Source organism: Actinia tenebrosa, unplaced genomic scaffold (genome assembly GCF_029948245.1).
Source record: "Actinia tenebrosa isolate PJP-AT-01 unplaced genomic scaffold, QUT_ActTen_1.0 PGA_scaffold6__47_contigs__length_16458017, whole genome shotgun sequence".
Classification (NCBI taxonomy): Eukaryota; Metazoa; Cnidaria; class Anthozoa; order Actiniaria; family Actiniidae; genus Actinia; species Actinia tenebrosa.
Genome location: NW_028292583.1, coordinates 3,293,262 through 3,312,818, shown reverse-complemented (window position 1 = coordinate 3,312,818; position 19,557 = coordinate 3,293,262). Strand labels below are relative to the sequence as shown.

Genomic DNA, 19,557 nt, shown 5'->3' with positions numbered 1-19,557 from the left:
CAAGATTTCCGATGATGAATGGAAATCTGTTTTTTTTTAAGGAGCGTCTTCGTAGCTTATGATAAAAGTAATGTATCTTCTCGGTAATGGTCTGGTATACAGGCCTGCTTTTCATCCAACATGTTGGCAACTTATGGCCTTTTATTAGACGCGAAAAAACGAAAATTAATTACAAAAATTAATTACTCTGAAAATTATCAACTAGCATCATTTCAAGGATCATTCAGTTAGAATGTTCGGCAACAAGACGATATAGCATGCACCGTCTTCAAACAACTATTACTAGTCACAAAAAAGGACTTTCAAGTATCATCTGCTCATGCGCAGGAACTTGGAAGCTTTGATAATCTGCAAATAAGTTATACGCTTGATAGTTATTAATAATTTAAAAAGACAAAAAAGTCCCGTCCGTCTGTTTCACAATGTACACTAACGAGTTAGGTTTAACTACATTAGGAAATGGCGTGAAGTGGCGTTAGAAGTTTATCCCTACTAAAAAATATCAACAGGTGACCGTAACAGCACTAAAATGATCAAACAAACATTGTACATACTAGTGAGTCCAAAATACAAAGCGACGTACCATGATATATTCTATATACACACGTGTCTAAAAGTGACAATTGGGATCAGCCTGGATAGGTCATGGTATAGTCCAGGACATCAGTATCATGTACACCCTGGCCAGGCCATGGTATAGTCCAGAACATCAGTATCATGTACACCCTGAACAGGTCATGGTATAGTACAGGACATCAGTATCATGTGCAGCCTGGCCTGGTCATGGTATAGTACAGGACATCAGTATAATGTGCAACCTGGCCAGGTCATGGTATAGTCCAGAACATCAGTATCATGTACACCCTGGCCTGGTCATGCTATAGTCCAGGACATCAGTATCATGTACACCCTGAACAGGTCATGGTATAGTACAGGACATCAGTATAATGTGCACCCTAGCCTGGTCATGGTATAGTACAGGACATCAGTATCATGTGCAACCTGGCCTGGTCATGGTATAGTCCAGGACATCAGTATCATGTGCAACCTGGCCTGGTCATGATATAGTCCATGACATCAGTATCATGTGCAACCTGGCCTGGTCATGGTATAGTCCAGGACATCAGTATCATGTACACCCTGGCCTGGTCATGGTATAGTACAGGACATCAGTATCATGTACACCCTGGCCAGGCCATGGTATAGTCCAGGACATCAGTATCATGCGCAGCCTGGTCAGGTCATGGTATAGTCCAGGACATCAGTATCATGTGCAGCCTGGTCAGGTTATGGTATAGTCCAGGACATCAGTATCATGTGCAGCCTGGTCAGGTCATGGTATAGTAGAGGACATCAGTATCATGTGCAGGCTGGCCTGGTCATGCTATAGTCCAGGACATCAGTATCATGTACACCCTGAACAGGTCATGGTATAGTACAGGACATCAGTATAATGTGCACCCTAGCCTGGTCATGGTATAGTACAGGACATCAGTATCATGTGCAACCTGGCCTGGTCATGGTATAGTCCAGGACATCAGTATCATGTGCAACCTGGCCTGGTCATGATATAATCCATGACATCAGTATCATGTGCAACCTGGCCTGGTCATGGTATAGTCCAGGACATCAGTATCATGTGCAGCCTGGCCTGGTCATGGTATAGTACAGGACATCAGTATCATGTACACCCTGCGGGTCAGGTCATGGTATAGTCCAGGACATCAGTGTCATGTGCAGCCTGGCCTGGTCATGGTATAGTCCAGGACATCAGTATCATGTGCAGCCTGGTCAGGTCATGGTATAGTTCAAATGGTATAATGGTATAATTATCAGTTATTTTTGTCGGGTGTGGCAATGTGTAAGGTAACGCGGTAGTTGTTTGGTGTCTTTAGCTTGAATTACCGTGAATTGCTGTTTTTTCTGGAAAATAAACTTGTATAATAGATGAATGGATTGATAAAACTGTTGAATATCACCGAGAACGCACTGGAGCAACGAACGACATAATCTACATTGAATCCCAACTTGTTTTGAATAAATATGTTCGCCAATCCATAGGAAAAGAACAAAGAACATGGCAGTGCGAAAGCCAAGACAACTCGTACAAACATCGTTGTTCCTTGAAATCGCCAAGCTCGAGAAGAATACTGCAATTGGCCGCGAGAAATAGCGCACCGACGTTTGTGAAGATATCGTAAAATGGAAATCGTGATGAAAAAAAATAGGAAGTTTGGGATGACATACTGAAACATTGCCACACATACAAAAACTATCTTTTTCCACATGTGATTAGTATCAAGTTTACATGTAATAGTGAATTGATTAGAATTAAGCTCGTATCTAACGTGATGTGTCATAGATGTGACCACAAGCGATAAAGATATTCCCATAATCCATGCGAGGATCATAAGGCGTTTGACCGTTTTCAGAGATGGTACGCGGAAAGGATAAAATATGGAATAATATCGATCTATTAAAATAACCATAAGATTATTAATCGTTACAAAAGGGAAGATAAAATAAAGAAATCGAGTAGCCCAGCAAAGCCACAAGGGACGCTTAGTGTCAATTATCTGCTCTAATGTTAACAGAGATGTTACAGCTACAGCGCCAAGGACATCAGATATCGCCAAACTTTTAACGAAAAATGTTACAAGCAGAGATCGGTTGACACAAGTCTGACGAAGCTTGAAACATCCTTTGTTTCCCCAACTCGTATAATATAAAATCAGCAAGTTGCCAAACAGGGCGATGATTCCAGTTGGTAAAGTCAAAATGATCAAGCCAATTTTGAATGCAGGAGATGTCGGTGTAAAGACGTACCGACTTGTGTTGGTCGTGTTAGAATAAAGTCGACCAGACGCATTCATCTCACTCATGTCCAAATCAAATATCCTGCCCAACTCAAATATTCTGCATCTAATCCTCCATTCATCAGACATTCATTTATTTCATTTTTTGGCTCGTACAACGGTTTTTCACAGCACCCAATACGATACTCAAGCTATTAACTACGTCAAATGATAAATGCGCGCAGTTGGTATTTTGACCACCTTCAAATAAGAAAATATGTCTTAACGAATCCGGCTCATCTATATCCTGCTGATCATAGGGATCTTCACTATCTCAATTAATGGTGCATTTAGGTCATAAATAATCAGATAAACAAACAATAGTCCTAGTAAAAAAGTCCGCTTTCATCATGAATGTCTATTTTAAGCAAGCAGGGTGTTGATTGCTCGGTGTTGACGAGACGGATATTGAAAGAAATGAAAGGCAATAGAGGGAAAATGAAAGAGAGAGCAAAAAAAAAAAAAAAAACAACATCGAATCGAGCCATTTTTTTGTTCACTACCAGGATTTGTTTAGTTTGCATTGTCTAGAGCGCTCTGGAGCTTTAATTAACGTCCATTAGATATTTTCATAACGACACTTAACAGCCGGCCAGAAGCGTGGCTCTGGAGTCATGCTGTGCAAAGACGAACACCATCTGGAATAGCAATCAGCCACACCTCCGTTATATCTTCATTCTGTCCTCATCTTGCCCTCATAACTGTGAAAACAACTCAACATGGGATCATTGTTAAAGGCCTTCTCCTGTGTAGACTTTAGGGAATAACAGATAAACACCTCTCTGTCCCTTCACCCAGCATTCTGACATGAAATAATTAGTGTACCGGCTTTTTTTATTTCCTGCATCTTTTACACAAAGAACTACAAACGAAAATGATAGATTTATCTAAACTAAATGAAAATTTACTGTATCTTGCGTTTTGACCGTGCGAGCTTAAACCACTTTCAGTGATCACGGAAGGAGTAGCGGACGTATGGAATCTCTACATCCTCACCATCGTCATCGTTACAGCAAAGTTCAAGGACGAGGTCTTTAACATGAGGTTTAATCTTCTTCTTGGAAACCTTAACCACAGCTTCACTTACCCTGTGGACAGTTAAGTTATCTAGTCAATCAGTCAGTCAGACAGTCAATCTATCAATCATAAGGTTACCTAAGATTACCTTAGCGCCAGCCTTTCTTTGAGTTTTGCTGGAGGCATGAAAAATGAGTACAGCATACAAACGCCTTGTGACAGCATCGTAACTTCAAGTCGATGTTTTTCCTGCGAGGTATTTACACACACATATATATATATACTTTTGTGAATAAGAGATCGGTCATTATTTATGAGTGGGGGGGGGGGGGGGGGTTCACTCTTTAGGCTACATGTAGTCTTTTAAGGCGTAGGTCAAAAAGTTAATTAAAAACTTTAATGGGTAGGTCATGAATATAATTTTGGTTGATCGTTTGGTATCGATTATAATACTTATTTTATTCTATAAGATTAATCTTTTGCTGGACAAATGCATGTTTGCCGGTCTGTCTTACCTTGAAGTAATCAATTAATTCTTTCAGGGTCATTTCTTCACCATTTTCTTTGATTCCTTGTACTTCAAAGCGATCCCACAAAGTAAACTCTGTGTCATAGTACTGGAGAAAAAAGTAACCAATTTTCTCATTATTTTCAGTGGTGGTTATTATTCCAGATATTTCATGTTGACACTATACCTTGTTTTTTGGAGCCCCAATTGGCTCAGAAAATCCAAAGAAAGGTAAAGCAAGGTTCACAAAGCCATTTTTGAACGTCTCTAGCTTTTTACTCCCTTGAACCAACTTAAAATAAGAAATGCACACTTTTAAAATGAAACAGACTAAGTTTTACTTCAAATTAGTCAAAACAAATAGCTTTGTACCTTGTATAACTCTAGAGAGACAAGTGAGCTCACAATGGCGGTTGTAGTTGCAATTGCTGGGATAATTTTCCCTGCAATTAATTTGCTCTAGAAAACGAAAAAAGAATGGAGTTCATTGATTGCGGTAAACTACATTTGTACATGACCCACTGTGTTACCTTATGCCTGTCTGCTGGTGGGATGCTATAATTTTCTGCCCGTAAGTTTGATGTAGCGACAATGAAGTCCATGTGGAAGTTGCTGTCATCATCCTGGTTTAAAACAAAACAATTTTCTATGATCGTTTTATAACACATTTAATTTCTTGCCTTTTCTCCTTTGCCTTTTCCTATATCCTATATATTTAATTTTATGCACTCATATTGTTAATAGCTATAAACTCATACTTTCCTTCAATATTGTAATATAATTTCTTTATATTGTTATAATTTCTTTCGTTTTTCAACAAAATACGAATAATCTTGTAATTTCCTTTAAGCTACTGTCCTGCCTCGATTAGTGCTTACTATTTGCAGGACAGTGGTAGTTTTCTTTTTTACCTATGTAATAATTCTTCTTAAACTTGAATAAACATGATTTTACTTTACGAATAACCAGTATTGATTGCAACGAACCTTTTCAAATTCTACTGGATTCATTTTGAGATTTTTGACATCAGCTGGGGGTGGTATGCCATTCTTTATTTCATCAATGTCAATATCACCTAATGAAAGGAGCATTGGTGTTGTTACTGTAGTGTTGATACTGTCAGTCATAAACAGGATGGGATAAGGAAAACAAACCTGAAGCATTTCTTTCTGCCTCTGCTTCCTGTTCACTTGTTGCAATCTTTATTCCTAAAGATATACAGAAAGTTTGAGTGAAATCATAAATTACTATGCTGATGCATCCTCGTTACACTTAAAAGCATGTCAATTATAACTTTTACCTGATTTAGGTACGAATTCAGAGACTTTGATGTTTTTCAGGGTATCTAGGATGAATGTAGTGTCCCGGGATCCTGTAAGAAAGGTAGCATTATCATGTTAAATAATAATCTTATCTAATATGTATTACAACTAGTTATCTAATGGTAGATGTGTTTACCTATTAATCTAAACATGTAAGCCCTCAGATTTGAAGCAGCAACAAGAAAATCCATGTGTGTAGGCTGGAGAAGAAATCAAAGCACAATATAAAAACAATATAATATTGTGGTTTGTATGACAATGATTGTATCAAACAAATACCTCTCTTGGATCAAAGGTAATGGGATGTGGACAACGTTTGGGCCCAGACCAGAAGGGCTGGCCAGAACTTGTTACCTATCAATACAAAGAAAACAAATCTGATGAGAATAGGATCAAAGTATTATAGTCCTGAACTGACCCTATCCCTAGTATAATAGTACAAAAGGTACATTACCTGGTCATATGGGAAATTATAGAGCAGCTGTTTTATAGTGTCATGGAAATATTCCTGGAAAAGCAGTCTTGCCCAGACAACACAGTCGGCAAAGGTTTTGGGCCTGTCTTCAACCAAAGCCTTTTTGATCTGCTCATATATTTCTACCTAATAGAAAATGTACAAAAGTCGTATTTACAAAAATGTCATTGAAAATATAACAGGACATGACGAGAAAATCTAAATGTAGGGGTTACCTAGAACAACGATAAGCACTAAACAAGCTAGGTAACACTAATACTCAAATTAATGAATAATAAATAATATATAATAAAATAAACTTACTGCTTGCATTCCAGGAAGTTTATCTGTTCTTTCTATAAACTTGGGGTCACTATATTAATTATATTAATATTTCATTAGTCAAATGCTTAGAATGTCATAGTCTATCGCATACATAATCAACTTACTTGATATATTGATTGACATTTTCAGCTGGAATCGTAAAGAGACCTTCAAAGCAATCACGAGCCCACTGAAAGGGTTCAAAAGAGTAATTAAATACATTTGCATGACACAAAGTTTCATAATAATGAGCGTAAGATGGTTACCTGAAGTGTGTGCTCAATGGCATTAGGGAAGTTCTTAAGGGTACATATTGGAATGGACTTCTCTGGTGGGTCTTGAGAAGAGGTGTAGGACTCTGTGAGGAAGGGAAGCACAACCTAAAAAAAATACATTACAGAAAGTCTAGTTCATCACAACATATGTTTTCCTATAATTGTTTTACTCTCCTCATGTTTAAACACTTTACTTTGAATATAACAAAATACCTGGACATTGCCCTTTGTACCCAAAGTTCCGGATTCAAGCAATGGTTTACGGTAGTAAACACATCTCCTGTCCATATACATTCCTTAAATCATTAAACAACAATAGCATCATTCAGTTATATTATACACAAAAAGGGAGTGTTTGGGAGCGTGTTCTTTATGGACACTTTCTATTTAGTGATTCCTTTTCAAATTAACAGCTGCTGTATTTTGTATTTCATGAAAGAAACATAAAAAGTGCAGGCTATTTGTGTGGAATTAAAAGCACATAAAAGTTTGCAGAACATAAGAGAAATGTTAAGAGAAGCACAACATAATAAAAATATGCTAAAAATTTATTATGAGAAGCCTTTCCCTAAGATTTGAATGTTTTTATACCAAACTACTGACTATATTTAGGAGGGAGTAAACATACTTGCATCAATGTTGTCTAGTGCATTTGTAACCCCATTCAAGGCTTCAAAGAAATTGTCATCATATACCCCTATTAATGCATTAAGGATAATGTACATATCTCAGGTAAAAAAACAGAAACAAACCCAAAATTAGTTCAGCAAAAAATAATTCTTGCAATTACAATCAAGTTCCCAAGACATATGATTTGCTACAACATATATATTCGTAATGAATAAATAAATAATATTTTGTAGGATACTCTCTGTATCTGGTCCAACTCTGTTCTGATGTGAAGTAATATTCAAATTTGGATTCATTGCCTTAGCTGCTTTTGCTGCAACTTCTGACTTCATTTTCTGAAAGCAAATTATATTTTATAAATCTATGTATAACATTCTGTAAAAAATATGAAAGTTATATTAATAATTCTGTTATTAAATTAGAGTTTTTCTTACTCCAACATTGGCTGGTCTAAACAAGAACTGTCTGTTTAGGTTGGACTTCTCTATAATATCCATATCAGTAACGTAGATATTGCCACCTTCCCCAGCTCCAAGGCCCATCATTGCAAAGTTTTTAAGATGTTCACAGCCTATAGCACCAGCACCAACCTTGAAATAAATAGAAAAATTTCTCTCAAAACAAAACAAAAAACAAATAACTAGATAAAACACACAAACCCAGCTTTTTTGACTAATGATCATGCAAATTGATGAACTGAACTGGGAACGAGAAATAACTTTATGGTTTGAACAAGGTCCTCTTATTGTTGATAAAACAAACTATCATGAATGTAACAAAACCAACAAGGAACTATTTGATTTAAGGTCCTCTTTGTTTTCCCGATCTGTCTTGATTTCTTACACTAAGTTTGACCATACCTTTCCTTATGGCTACACAAAAAAAGGATACCTTTTGTTGAAAAAAGACAGGATTTATGAAAAGACTTGACATAAATCTCAGTTTGAAACTAAAACTCTTCTTTGAACACAACAAAACAATAGACTTGGTGGATCAAGGTTCTGTAGTATTGTGAATCATTAATTTACAGTGTGATATAGTATTATCTAGTATGTTCATATGCTTTCGTTCATACCTACAATCCTAAGTTATGGTTCTTCCCCATTATTCTAAACAAAAATAAAAGTATTAAATGGCTTACAATGAAGTATTTCTGTGCCCCAAGCTTATTCTGAAAGTCCTTTCCAAAGACTGCTACCTGAGCATCATATCTAGATCCAGTCTATAAATGTGAAGAAAATGACAGGCAGAGTTAAGAGAAATTAATAAATAGCCACACCCTAATCCCATTGTTTAATGCAGTTGTTATCTTCAATAATGTCCCAGTACAGGTCTATTTTCAAAAATATAGATCTGTCCCGGGGACATTCATACAAATCATTATGAAATCCAAATCCATTGTTCCTAAATCACAGATTGGGGCTGGTTATTAAATCCTATCAAACACACGGGTGAGGGTATTCTTAAAGATAAAGGCTGAAGCTGAGGGAGCAGCAGCCTGAGGCCTCAACCTTTATTTTCAAGAGTGCATTTTTTGATCCTTTACATATAGCATTGATCAGTTATCTACTAAATTTGTAAGTTGCTGGTTGACACTGCTCCTCTGGCACTAGACTTACTGCAAAATATCCCATATGACTTGTATATGAAAGTATCCACCCCCTCCCCCCCTAAGGAACAAGATGATTAATACAGTGTAAGTCAAACAAACATGTTTGTTTTGTGCTATTCTAGGGAACTTACTGGTTGACATTGGTCCTCTGGGACTTCTCCATCCTCTGGAAGACATTCCAGACTGTCAAAGTATAGGTGTTGGAAGATAGGATAGAATTTACCACTACATGCCTGCAGGGACGTTCAATAAATCAAAAATACTTCAACAACCTGGACACTAGTAGTCTTTATACATAATAAAACAAAACTGACTGACTTTCATAACTTCTTGTGCAGTAATTCCTCCTATGAAGCCTTGCATTGGACAAAGATCACCCCTTGCACTGTCTGCAAATTGGGCTAACAGTTTGCTATCAACTTCATCAACCTGCAGTTGAATCAAATTAGCATGCGTGAATCTTGGGTTGAAAGTTGGGAAAAATAGACCCTGGATTTGTAGGCATTGTATAATTTTACCTTTGCACAGATATTTCCATTTAGTTCTTTGGCCAATGCAACAAACTTTTCTTGATCTTCCTGCAAGACACACACACCAACAAATCACATTATTTTAACAGTGGCTAGTTATTACATAAGCAAAGTGTATTTGTCTCACTTAATCACTACTAACCTTATTTCTGGGTCTTGGAGATTGAGAATGCCTTTTCAAATACTCAGATAAACACTGAAAATATATATAATAATAATAATACCTTATAAGATAGAAGAATGAATACAATTATTGTACTTAGAGGGATATCAATAATCATCATTACTTCTAATGGTCGCTACTATTATATTTATGTACATACCAAGAATGCAAGCAACAGTTGGCCAGGTCGATCCATTTTTGCAAAGTCTGTTATGACAAATTCTGGTTCCATTAGTGACTGTCTGAAAGATTTCTAAGAAAGAAAAGTATCCATAGAATTAAGTAGTACTAAATAACACTTCCTGATTCTAAACAATATGAGCATTATTTAGGCTCTTGAATTTTTTAGTTCATGTTTTATTGTGTAAAGAAGTGAGACACAGAGTTCTAGAAAGAAAACTATTGTTAATTGATATGTAGTTTGAGCGTTAGCCTATTGTGGCATGGGTGATGGCATGGGTCACATTGAGGTTCATCTCTCACCTCTCTCTGCCAAGGCTTAAAACAACAGCTGCTTGGAAGGCGTACATTGTGACTGGCCAAAACATTTATGACCAGGCAAGCATATATCGGTTTATTAATAATCGTAAATGGGAATTACTTATTTCATATTACTAGGGCCACTAGTTTATCAGTACCTTGCATATCTGTTATGTGTTTTACCCTCTTGAAATAAAGTTATTATTATTATTATTATTATTATTATTATTATTATGAAATATTCCCTGTCATCACTTCATTCAATCTGGTCTACCGCTCACGCTAATCTACCTAAGAACATTTTTAACTTTACCATTCGATATATCAACAACTCACTACCTACACGCACGAATCTAGCAAAATGGGGTTTGTCAGCTATTTCTGAGTGCTCCTATTGCGGTTCTTCAGAATCTCTTTGTCATGTTGTTGCTGGATGCCAATACTATCTACCACGTTTCACTTGGAGGCACGATTCCATCTTAAACTTCCTCGCTGCATCACTGCTATCTAAACTCGACAAATCTTCATTATATGCTGACATTGAAGGCTATACCAGCCCCTCGCTTATAACTGGAGATGCTCACCGTCCTGATCTTCTGATAAAAACACTAGACTGTCTTTTTATTCTGGAACTAACAGTTGGTTTTGAAACAAATTTGAAAAATAATGTTGATCGAAAATACAAAAAGTACAAAAATATTATAAGAAAATTAAGTAGTGTTTTTAAATCTGTTAAATTTGTAAATCTCTCGATTAGTTCTGTTGGAGTTTTCTCTGCGGAAAGCTCAACGTTTTTAGAAATGTTCGACCAGCTAGGATACGAGAAAAAGCATAAAATGTATATTATAAGAAAAATAATCAACATTGCCATCAGATCCATATATTTCATTTTTTGTAAACGAAACAAAGACTGGGAAAATCCTGATTTAATGAATTTTTAGTATCTTCATATCATTATATTTCTTACTATTATTGTTGTTTTTTTCCCTCCATCTTCTAGTATGTATCCAAGTATATATCTTGAGCTATAAGCCTTTCGTTTCATGTAAAACTAAATTTATCTTTAATTCAAGTAGCCGATTGCAAATTACCTAGTTATTAGCGAGATTTGCAATTGTAAAACAAAAAGCATCACAATAAAGTTTTCATTATTATTATTAATCCTACACTATTTCAATTACTATTCTTTTACTATTTCAATTACTGATAGAATTGGATGACAAGTCATTGCCATTTGTTGGAAAATGTACAAACTGTGAGTTCCTGCATTCAAATAGTACACACTTTTTGCTTATTGCTTATGTTTCAGGCTATTGCCATGATTTGATGCTTGATGCGTAAAAGTGCTTATCTCTCACCAAGGTGACCCAGCTACAAGTCCTGTCATGCTCATTGTTGTATGTAAGTATGTAGAATAATTCTATCATTATTAATGTTCATTGGTTTTTTTTAGGAAACTCTTTTTTTCCTCTGGTTTTTCCTCCCTCCATAAAAATCAACTTATTAAATTCTAATTCAATTTATATCAATACCCTTATCAAGTGGGTTGCAAAACCTGTTAGGCTTTCTGTTCACCACTAGTTATAAAGAGTAATTGGCTACTACTTACAAATTTGATTGTCTTGGGCATCTTCACCTGTTGTACTATACCACCACTTACATAATCAGAGTAACTCCTAGTATCACCAATACTAAAAGTATAGGGACCTGTGAACACATTATTATAAATAAGATATTCACAGGAGATTAACAGTAGCTAGCAATACACACAATACCAATAAACTAAGAAAATATCCAGGCTACACTCACATGCTATACTTACCTAAGACCTTGATGGGCCTAGCCTCACAGTCATTAAGTTCTGTCATTCCCTGTTGATTAGAATTACAATTATTAAAAACATAGCATCTTGTATAGAATAAATAACTAAGGGAATCATACTGCATCATTATAATATTGCTGTGAACACTAATTATAAATTACCTTGATTTCAGTAAAAGTGACATAGTCACCTGTTTCAAAGCCATGATGTTTTTCATCTAAGCATGTCACTACACCATCTTCCTCCTACAGAGAGTTATCATGAATAAGTTTCACAGTATAACTGAGTACCTGACAGTAGGCAATGATGTGATACCTTAGTAATGGACGAGATCATGTTGATTCCAGGTTGTTCTCCATTGGTATCAACGACTGTGAAAGCTTCACCAAAATCACAGAAGACTTGGCTGGTAAATAAGGAAATAGTAAATATCTCAATTGTATAAACAACTAGTTATTGTAAGATTTTGTAAACTAAATTACTTAACTAATTACAATAAAAGAAATTAAAATCTTTGTTTTGTAAAGGAGAAGTGTTGTAATAATTCATGCTCCTCCAATCTTTACATTTAATTAATTTAATTTACTAATTTAATTTAATAATTTACTTACCCAAATAAACCCTTAGTAGAGGCAATGATGATCTTAATTCCTTTGGCATGACAGAAATCACTGACCCAAAGCTGTTCATCTAAAGATGATTCCGTCAGAACGACAACCTTAATCAGCAAATATGTAAGAGCTTTGGTTAGTATTTTGAACCGGTATTTAAATATGTATATGTATATGACTGTGTTTGTATATCACATCATTATCTACATTATACACATTTGTATCTTTATTAGCAAGTTTTTTGTTTCTATAGTAATTTAAGCAAAAAATACAGCTTCTTCCATAGCCTTCTAGTTTCAATAACAATATAAAGATGCACTAGTCTTTAAGCATTTTAGGGATATTGACTGTTTTATTTTTCCAGTCTGATATCTAGTCTTGCATTCTGATTTGCTGTTTGAGCAGGCTGTATTTTCTCATTATCTACCTGCGGTCTGGTATCCAAGTAACATCCGCAAGCAAGGGGATAACATATTGCTAAAATATTGAAAAGTTAAGGGAAAAAATTAGCCCTCACTTTATGAGCAAGTGAAATGTTAAAGGTAAAGTAAATGTAAACGTTTTCGGAGTGTTGCTCCTTCTTCAGACGTGAAAAAACAGTGCCCTTGGCCTTGAAAAAGGGCCTCAAACTAACACCCTTGGTCTATTGATTGTAAAACCTATAAACACTGTTATAAAGTTAAGTAAAAACACTAGGAATCTGTATAGGAAATCACACAATCTTATTGTAAATATTGCAAATTCATAGGTACGAGTGATATTTGGAAAATTTTCAAAATTGAGAACTTTAAAAACATCAGGAGTATCTATCAATTCTGAATCGTATGAAAAGATTGTGTGATTTTTTGTTTTAGTATAGGAAATTGCACGATCTCAAGTATAATTCGGAATTTATAGGTACGAGTGATGTTTGAGGTTTGATGTTTTTTATTGATTGTGCAATATTTTGTTTATATTACACTCAACAAAATTGAGCAACTCATAAATTTGGACTCTACAATGTTTGATTTGGGATTTAATTGTACTCTTCTTGTCAAATCAGAATCAAATAATTTTGTAGAGTGTATTTTAAACAATTTCATTGTATTCCTTTTGTCCAAATAGAATCAAGTAATTTTGTTGAGTGTATTATAAAGTAAGAAATAAATGTACCTGGAATTGTTTGACAAATTCTTCATTTAACTTCTGGGTTTGAACAGATATTGGGACATAGGAGTTGAGTTCTGCTATTTGTGAACAACATGCTTCAGCCCTATTCTTTCCAATGTCTTCTGGTTTGAAGAAAAACTACACCAAGAAAGAGAAAAAATGGATCATGGTTATGAATAAGAATTTTCAATGCATAATTTCTTTATAGTGGTACTGAAAGTATCCTGATGTAAGACTTGCGTCATCCAAGGGAGTGCAAGGTAAAATGGATCATTAAAGGAGCAAATAAATATTGCAAAACAAGCGGAAAAGTAAATTGGAAAAGATATATAAGTTATTTATCAGGCTAAAGTTTGTCCAGATAGGGAAAAACTGTGCCCTCGGTCTTGAAAGCAGACCTTGTCTTAAGAGCCTTGGTCTATACATTCAAGACCTTGGGCTCAGTTTTTCTCTGTCTGGTTTGTAAACAACATATTTCTTTTATAGGAAATTAATAAATATTTCAGTGCATAGAGATACTCATATTGATAATAGAAGTATTCACAAAGAAAATATACTGCTTTCGTTACCAATACTGACCTGTGAGCTCAAGTCTGTCATTTCCACATTTCCATCGTCATGAAGTGTAACAGACTTTACGCCTCCAAGGACAACATTTTTTGCTGCAATGATAAAACATCTGATACATTGGAATTTTATTTTCATTATGCTTTTTCTTCTGAGCGCAGGGACACCAAAAAAGATTTTGTCAATATTACTGTGGTCCCTGTAGTGTCAGTACAGGCACTGAAGATGGTCATCACCAACCTCTTCAGTGGGTTTTTGAAGTTGGTCATCACCAACCTTTTCAGTGGGTTTTTGAAGTTGCCTTAGACAGGGTTACATAGTGAACAAAGCTGGGTCCTACGGTTTTAAGCATTTGTCCAATAAATCTTGAGGGTCTAACAACTTGCAGATGTAGTTACAAAGGTGGCATTTTCTTCTTAGTTCTTTTAAAACCTTGATTATTGGTCCAAAAGAGCATAAATTACTCAAACTTTAAACAAAGCACTCTTTAAGCCAGCTTTGGCTGAACAGCACAACCCACTAATTAATGGAATAACAAACAAGCAAAAAAAAAAAAAAAAAAAAACACAACTAAATCTTTTGTACACACCTATCTCAACTCCCAGCCCTTTCAGGCCTGAAATAAGAACATTGGATGAAGCCATCTTCTTCATTGCATCATGCCCCAGTACATACCTTGAATACAAATATTATACAAAGACTTGAAAAGCTAGAATGAAAATGCAATTCCTGTCTTGTGTGTGTTGCATAGGGCCACTGGGTTTTATCAGTATTATTGTTTATATTACATTTACATTTACCAATTAGGTCATCCAGTGAATAATTGAGCATTTTAGACCACTCTAAAAAATACCATTCTATAACTGTTCTTGGATAAAATGAGGACTTGTAACAACAACAACAACAACGTGTTTTATTTGTACCACAGATTACGATAAGGAAAAAATATAAATATAAGTATATTTACAGAAGATTGGTAGGGGTTACCTAGAATAACTATAAGAGCTAAATGAGCTAGGCAACAATAATAATCCCTAATAGCCGTTGGCTGTATGTAAGCATACTCTTTTGAGTGGGTTGAGTAGGAGTGACTAACTGGTTTAATTCTGACAACCTCTTAACAGATAAGTTTATTTCCCATCTTATAAGAAGATTCTGGCTTAAAGTTTTAATGCTTTCGCTGACCTTTCTAACCTTCTTGTAATAAACTTCAAACTTCAACGATTTTCAGACATGTATCTCTAAATACAAATTTCTGGAAGAATTATTTGCATAGACTCAGTTGTCTTGAGCTTAAAAGTACCATCAAAGCAAGTGAGAATTTTACCATGGCCAATACAATGGAAAAGCGAGATTTTCACTGGTATGTGATGTGAACTGAAGATGATATCATTCAAGATCATGAAAAAAAAATCTGAGGTAATTGTGTTTTTAAGCTGCTGCAATTGACCAAATATGCCCGAATATATTAAATAATTATAGTCTTTAATCAATAATTAATAATAACAATAATCTCTAATCAATAATTAATAAATTTTAAATATTTATACATTTTTTCAAGATTGTAAAAAAAGAATAGAATTTGTCCATTATTTAAATATGAATATGTTAATATATAATACTTACAAAGAAGAAGGAATTATAAGATGAAAAACTGACTAATAAGGAAAATTGAAATATATATTAAATATATAACTATGTATCTTTATCTAAAAATCTAGGTTAATAAGCTAAAAATCTAAATTTATAAAATGGCGCTTTCAGCAACCTGAATGTCTAAGTCTATGTTGTTTATATCATTATAAGTTCTTTTTATAGTCCTTGAGCCTCGTAGACATACAAGTGCAGATCTTAACAGAGAGAAACAAGTCTTGGCCCTAATCCATGCCATTGTTTTGTGGTACTCTTCACCTTTCTTTCGGGCTATCAGTTCAGCAAGCCTGCTGTGATATGTTTTGCATTCTTTACTCATACCTCCTGTTGTACAAAAGACAAGGGGAGTAAATGTTCCATGTTCGATTTCGTTTACTCTTTCGGTGTATTTCCGCTTCTTGTCATTTTCATGTAGCTTGTAGATTTTGGGTAGATCTAGATCTTTGTACGTATCTGCATTTGGGTGACAAACCCTTACGTCAAAAAAGGCAGAACGTTGCTTCTCCCAGAAACCTCGTGCATGGATGTCAAGTCTTGCGTCTGCAGCTTTGTTTGCTCCTTTGCTTAGTTTCTCATCTGAGATTGATTGTAACAAGGGCTCAATCTCTACGTCGTTGCATACTGTGCTAAGAAGCTCAGCCTCCAGATTGCGTAATTCGTTGTGACGTTGAATTACGAATATATTGTTTTTTTTGTAAGGATCATTTATGCATAAATTAGCAAGTAAATGTGGACAAACAAAATATTTTTCAAATATTTTATAAGCCATTTTGAGACATCAATACTTAACAAATTTGAGTTTTTTTCTGAAGATAGAGCAGCATTTGTTTGCTTTCTACAGACAGTCACTCTTAATAACTTATCCAACACATAGAGAAATCAAAAAACTTTAAGACAAAGTAAATATAATATAAGTATAAATACAATCAGTTCCTAATTTCATGGAAATATTTGTAAAACTTTGCTCTAAAATTTATTACCAGAAGCTATAAACCTCCCTCCCCATAATCAATGTTGTTTTGGGTTAATGATTGGTAGCACATGAGCATTTGTCCATTCAACATTGCTACGTGGAGGTGGGTTGGAATAGAAAAGCTTCTTCAATATTCTTCACTTGCTGATTGAGACAACAGTCGCTACAATGAAGTTTATCAGGCAGTACAATTGCTGTCAATCAAAAGAATGTGTCTGGTACTTTTACATACTCTATTTGATGGTGGTGTATTGCACAATTGCCCTATTTCACTATGACATCACTGCTTTTTTATGTGGGGGATAGAATCGCTAAATCCAATAGAAAATTCAACAAAATTTGCTCCTAGCAAAACAGTTTAATCTAAAATGGCCTGGTTTTCAGATATAATATGTGTTAATATGTACTAAAAAACAATCTGAGCGTTTGCTGGCCATTCCACTTCTCTTCGTGGATTGATACGGGTTTTAGAACAGTTTTCGGTGAATTTTTGCATTGATTTGAGCCCCTCTGACGACCATGAACCTTGCATTTAAACAATAGATTGTTTTGATGTGATGTCATAGTGAAATAGGGCAATTTCCTTGTAATGACTGTTGTCTAGATCAGCACATAAAAGTGATAAAGAGAAGTCTAAACATTTTTTCCTATTTAAAAGGTTTGAAGGCTTTTTTTTAATTAAATTTTCTTCAATGGTGGTATTATGAAGCAGCATAAATCCTTTAGACTGCTAACGTAGCATAACTTAAATTATTTCATGAAAGGTTGATAAAGGAATGTAACAGAATATTGAATAAAACTATGTCAATTATTGTATAGTGATATGACAGATATCACTATCTATGTATTAAATGCAGTCATAACCATGTATTTTTATGGGTTTTTACTGATCTTTATAATGTATTAATGGACATAAGCATAACCTAATATAAATATGGACATTTCTTTCAATATTAAATTTTTGTCCATCCCAACAATCTATAAGCTTATATTTGTTCAAAAAAGAATGTTAACAGTACCATAACTTAAAATTAATACTTACAGTTGTCTGGAATAAAGACCTTCGTCAATATCCATCTTTTCACCGTGATTGTCTGACATTTCGATCTACAAGAATTATTAATAAATGAAGTCAACTAGAAACGTCTAGATTATTCTGCTTAACATAGCACTAATCAAGATCGCGTCATGAATATAAATAGAATGACTAGCTTACTGCTTCTAGTGAGTGGCTGTTGGAGTTCAGAGAGTTCCCGGTTGAATTACTGAGCTGAAGGTTGTCAGAAGTTCTTGGACGCTTCGCAGGAGGCGAGATGGTGGATGGGTCTTGCTCAACTGAGGACATCTACCGGGCTCATCAAACTAAAATAGAGGATTCTTTATACCTCAGCAGTACCTGAAGTTAATTTTTGCTAAATACAATTTGATCTAGTTCGATAACGATTATTACTGACCGCAAAAGTTTAAGGAAAAGCTTTTCTTTCCGTGAAAAAAACGTGACTTTTTCTCTCCTAAGAAGAGAAATGAAAAGTTGAGCTTAGTAGCCCGGCCGGCAAGTAGAATGAAAAAGTCCACAGGGATCCCATTCTTCGAAATAACAAAGTCTTCACTCCCTTACAACTCTTCCTTATCCGGCCCGAGTTCCTACAGAGTATGGACAGGACGGAGGAAGGGCACGACCATTTGTCGTAAATACCGTTTTCATAAGAATTGTTTCACATTATATTAGTAGCTTTGGAGCATTTAGCGAACGTTAATGTTAATTTACTTGGGTTAATTAACGCTGTTGAAGATTTCCTCTCCCGGTTTCCTGCCATTCCTACAGTAGCCTAATAAAAGTAACTTTAGTGAACTTGTTGTAACTCATAGGATGGCAAAGCTTATCAATAAATTAATTAATTAACACAACAAATTCAAACACATGACAACGTTCGAAAACAAAAGTATGACATACATAGATCAATCTTGGTTATATGTAAAGGAAATGGACGCTCCACCCGTACTATCCCATTCCTAACTGAACAAAAAAACTCATCCTAAATATCAAGAATAATAAATAGATCGACTTTAATGGATTCGTGTTTATATAACAGAGCCAGGACTAGGGAGATTGTGGTTATCTTGTGTAATTATGTACATTCAACTTTTTACGCCCAGCGGTGGGCGAGCTATGACGGACAGGAAGCCGTTCCTTCTTCTTACTTATAGAATTCAATTTCGTTCTTTATACCCTTGTCATGATATCCTGGCGATATAGAGTGTTCAATCATTCCATTTGAGATACGTGAAACGTCAGTTGACAAGCAAAAATGATACTGATCATGAAGACGTATTAAATAGCACGGAAAAGAAAATGATTCAACTTATCATGACGTCGAGTGCGTGTATATGCTTGTAAAGTCCAGAATGAATGCCGAATAGAAAATGAAGTGATATCAGCTGCTTTCGACTTATCATGATAGAGCTCTGCAAGTCACAGCTTGTTTTTCTTACTTGAATGTTTTCACTTCAATTTGTTCGAGGGCAGTACCTTTATTTTTTATATGATCTGGTTAACGTGCGGATATGACGTAATACGCTATTGATCTTGAAACGGACGCGCAAAGTTCTTT

The 19,557-nt window shown here is 35.2% G+C and overlaps 1 protein-coding gene across 1 annotated transcript; it reads right to left on the bottom strand.

The window, feature by feature from the left end:
* Positions 1 to 3,671: 3,671 nt before the first annotated feature.
* LOC116294644 (ubiquitin-like modifier-activating enzyme 1) lies at positions 3,672 to 18,480 on the bottom strand. The gene is made up of 35 exons (XM_031702279.2): positions 18,162 to 18,480; positions 17,988 to 18,052; positions 14,909 to 14,994; positions 14,332 to 14,414; positions 13,756 to 13,890; positions 12,604 to 12,710; positions 12,308 to 12,398; positions 12,154 to 12,237; positions 11,993 to 12,041; positions 11,780 to 11,877; positions 9,851 to 9,943; positions 9,670 to 9,723; positions 9,516 to 9,575; positions 9,316 to 9,426; positions 9,129 to 9,230; positions 8,527 to 8,607; positions 7,820 to 7,975; positions 7,624 to 7,720; positions 7,384 to 7,452; positions 6,969 to 7,051; positions 6,747 to 6,860; positions 6,606 to 6,670; positions 6,481 to 6,529; positions 6,157 to 6,303; positions 5,982 to 6,056; positions 5,839 to 5,902; positions 5,681 to 5,752; positions 5,535 to 5,588; positions 5,367 to 5,455; positions 4,911 to 5,003; positions 4,753 to 4,839; positions 4,568 to 4,672; positions 4,388 to 4,489; positions 4,021 to 4,121; positions 3,672 to 3,943 (listed from the first exon to the last, which is right to left on the bottom strand). The coding sequence occupies exons 1-35, from the start codon at positions 18,288 to 18,290 to the stop codon at positions 3,802 to 3,804; spliced, it is 3,192 nt and encodes a 1,063-aa protein (XP_031558139.2). The 5' UTR covers positions 18,291 to 18,480; the 3' UTR covers positions 3,672 to 3,801.
* Positions 18,481 to 19,557: the final 1,077 nt, after the last annotated feature.

What these genes read in the sequence shown, in the direction of transcription:
- LOC116294644 (XM_031702279.2), bottom strand. Translation starts at nt 18,290, where the DNA reads ATGTCCTCAGTTGAGCAAGACCCATCCACCATCTCGCCTCCTGCGAAG. An exon ending in TCACTTTTACTGAAATCAAG is followed by an intron (nt 12,042 to 12,153) that starts GTAATTTATAAT and finishes TCTAATCAACAG; the next exon opens with GGAATGACAGAACTTAATGA. An exon ending in ACTAGACAACATTGATGCAA is followed by an intron (nt 7,052 to 7,383) that starts GTATGTTTACTC and finishes TAATGATTTAAG; the next exon opens with GAATGTATATGGACAGGAGA.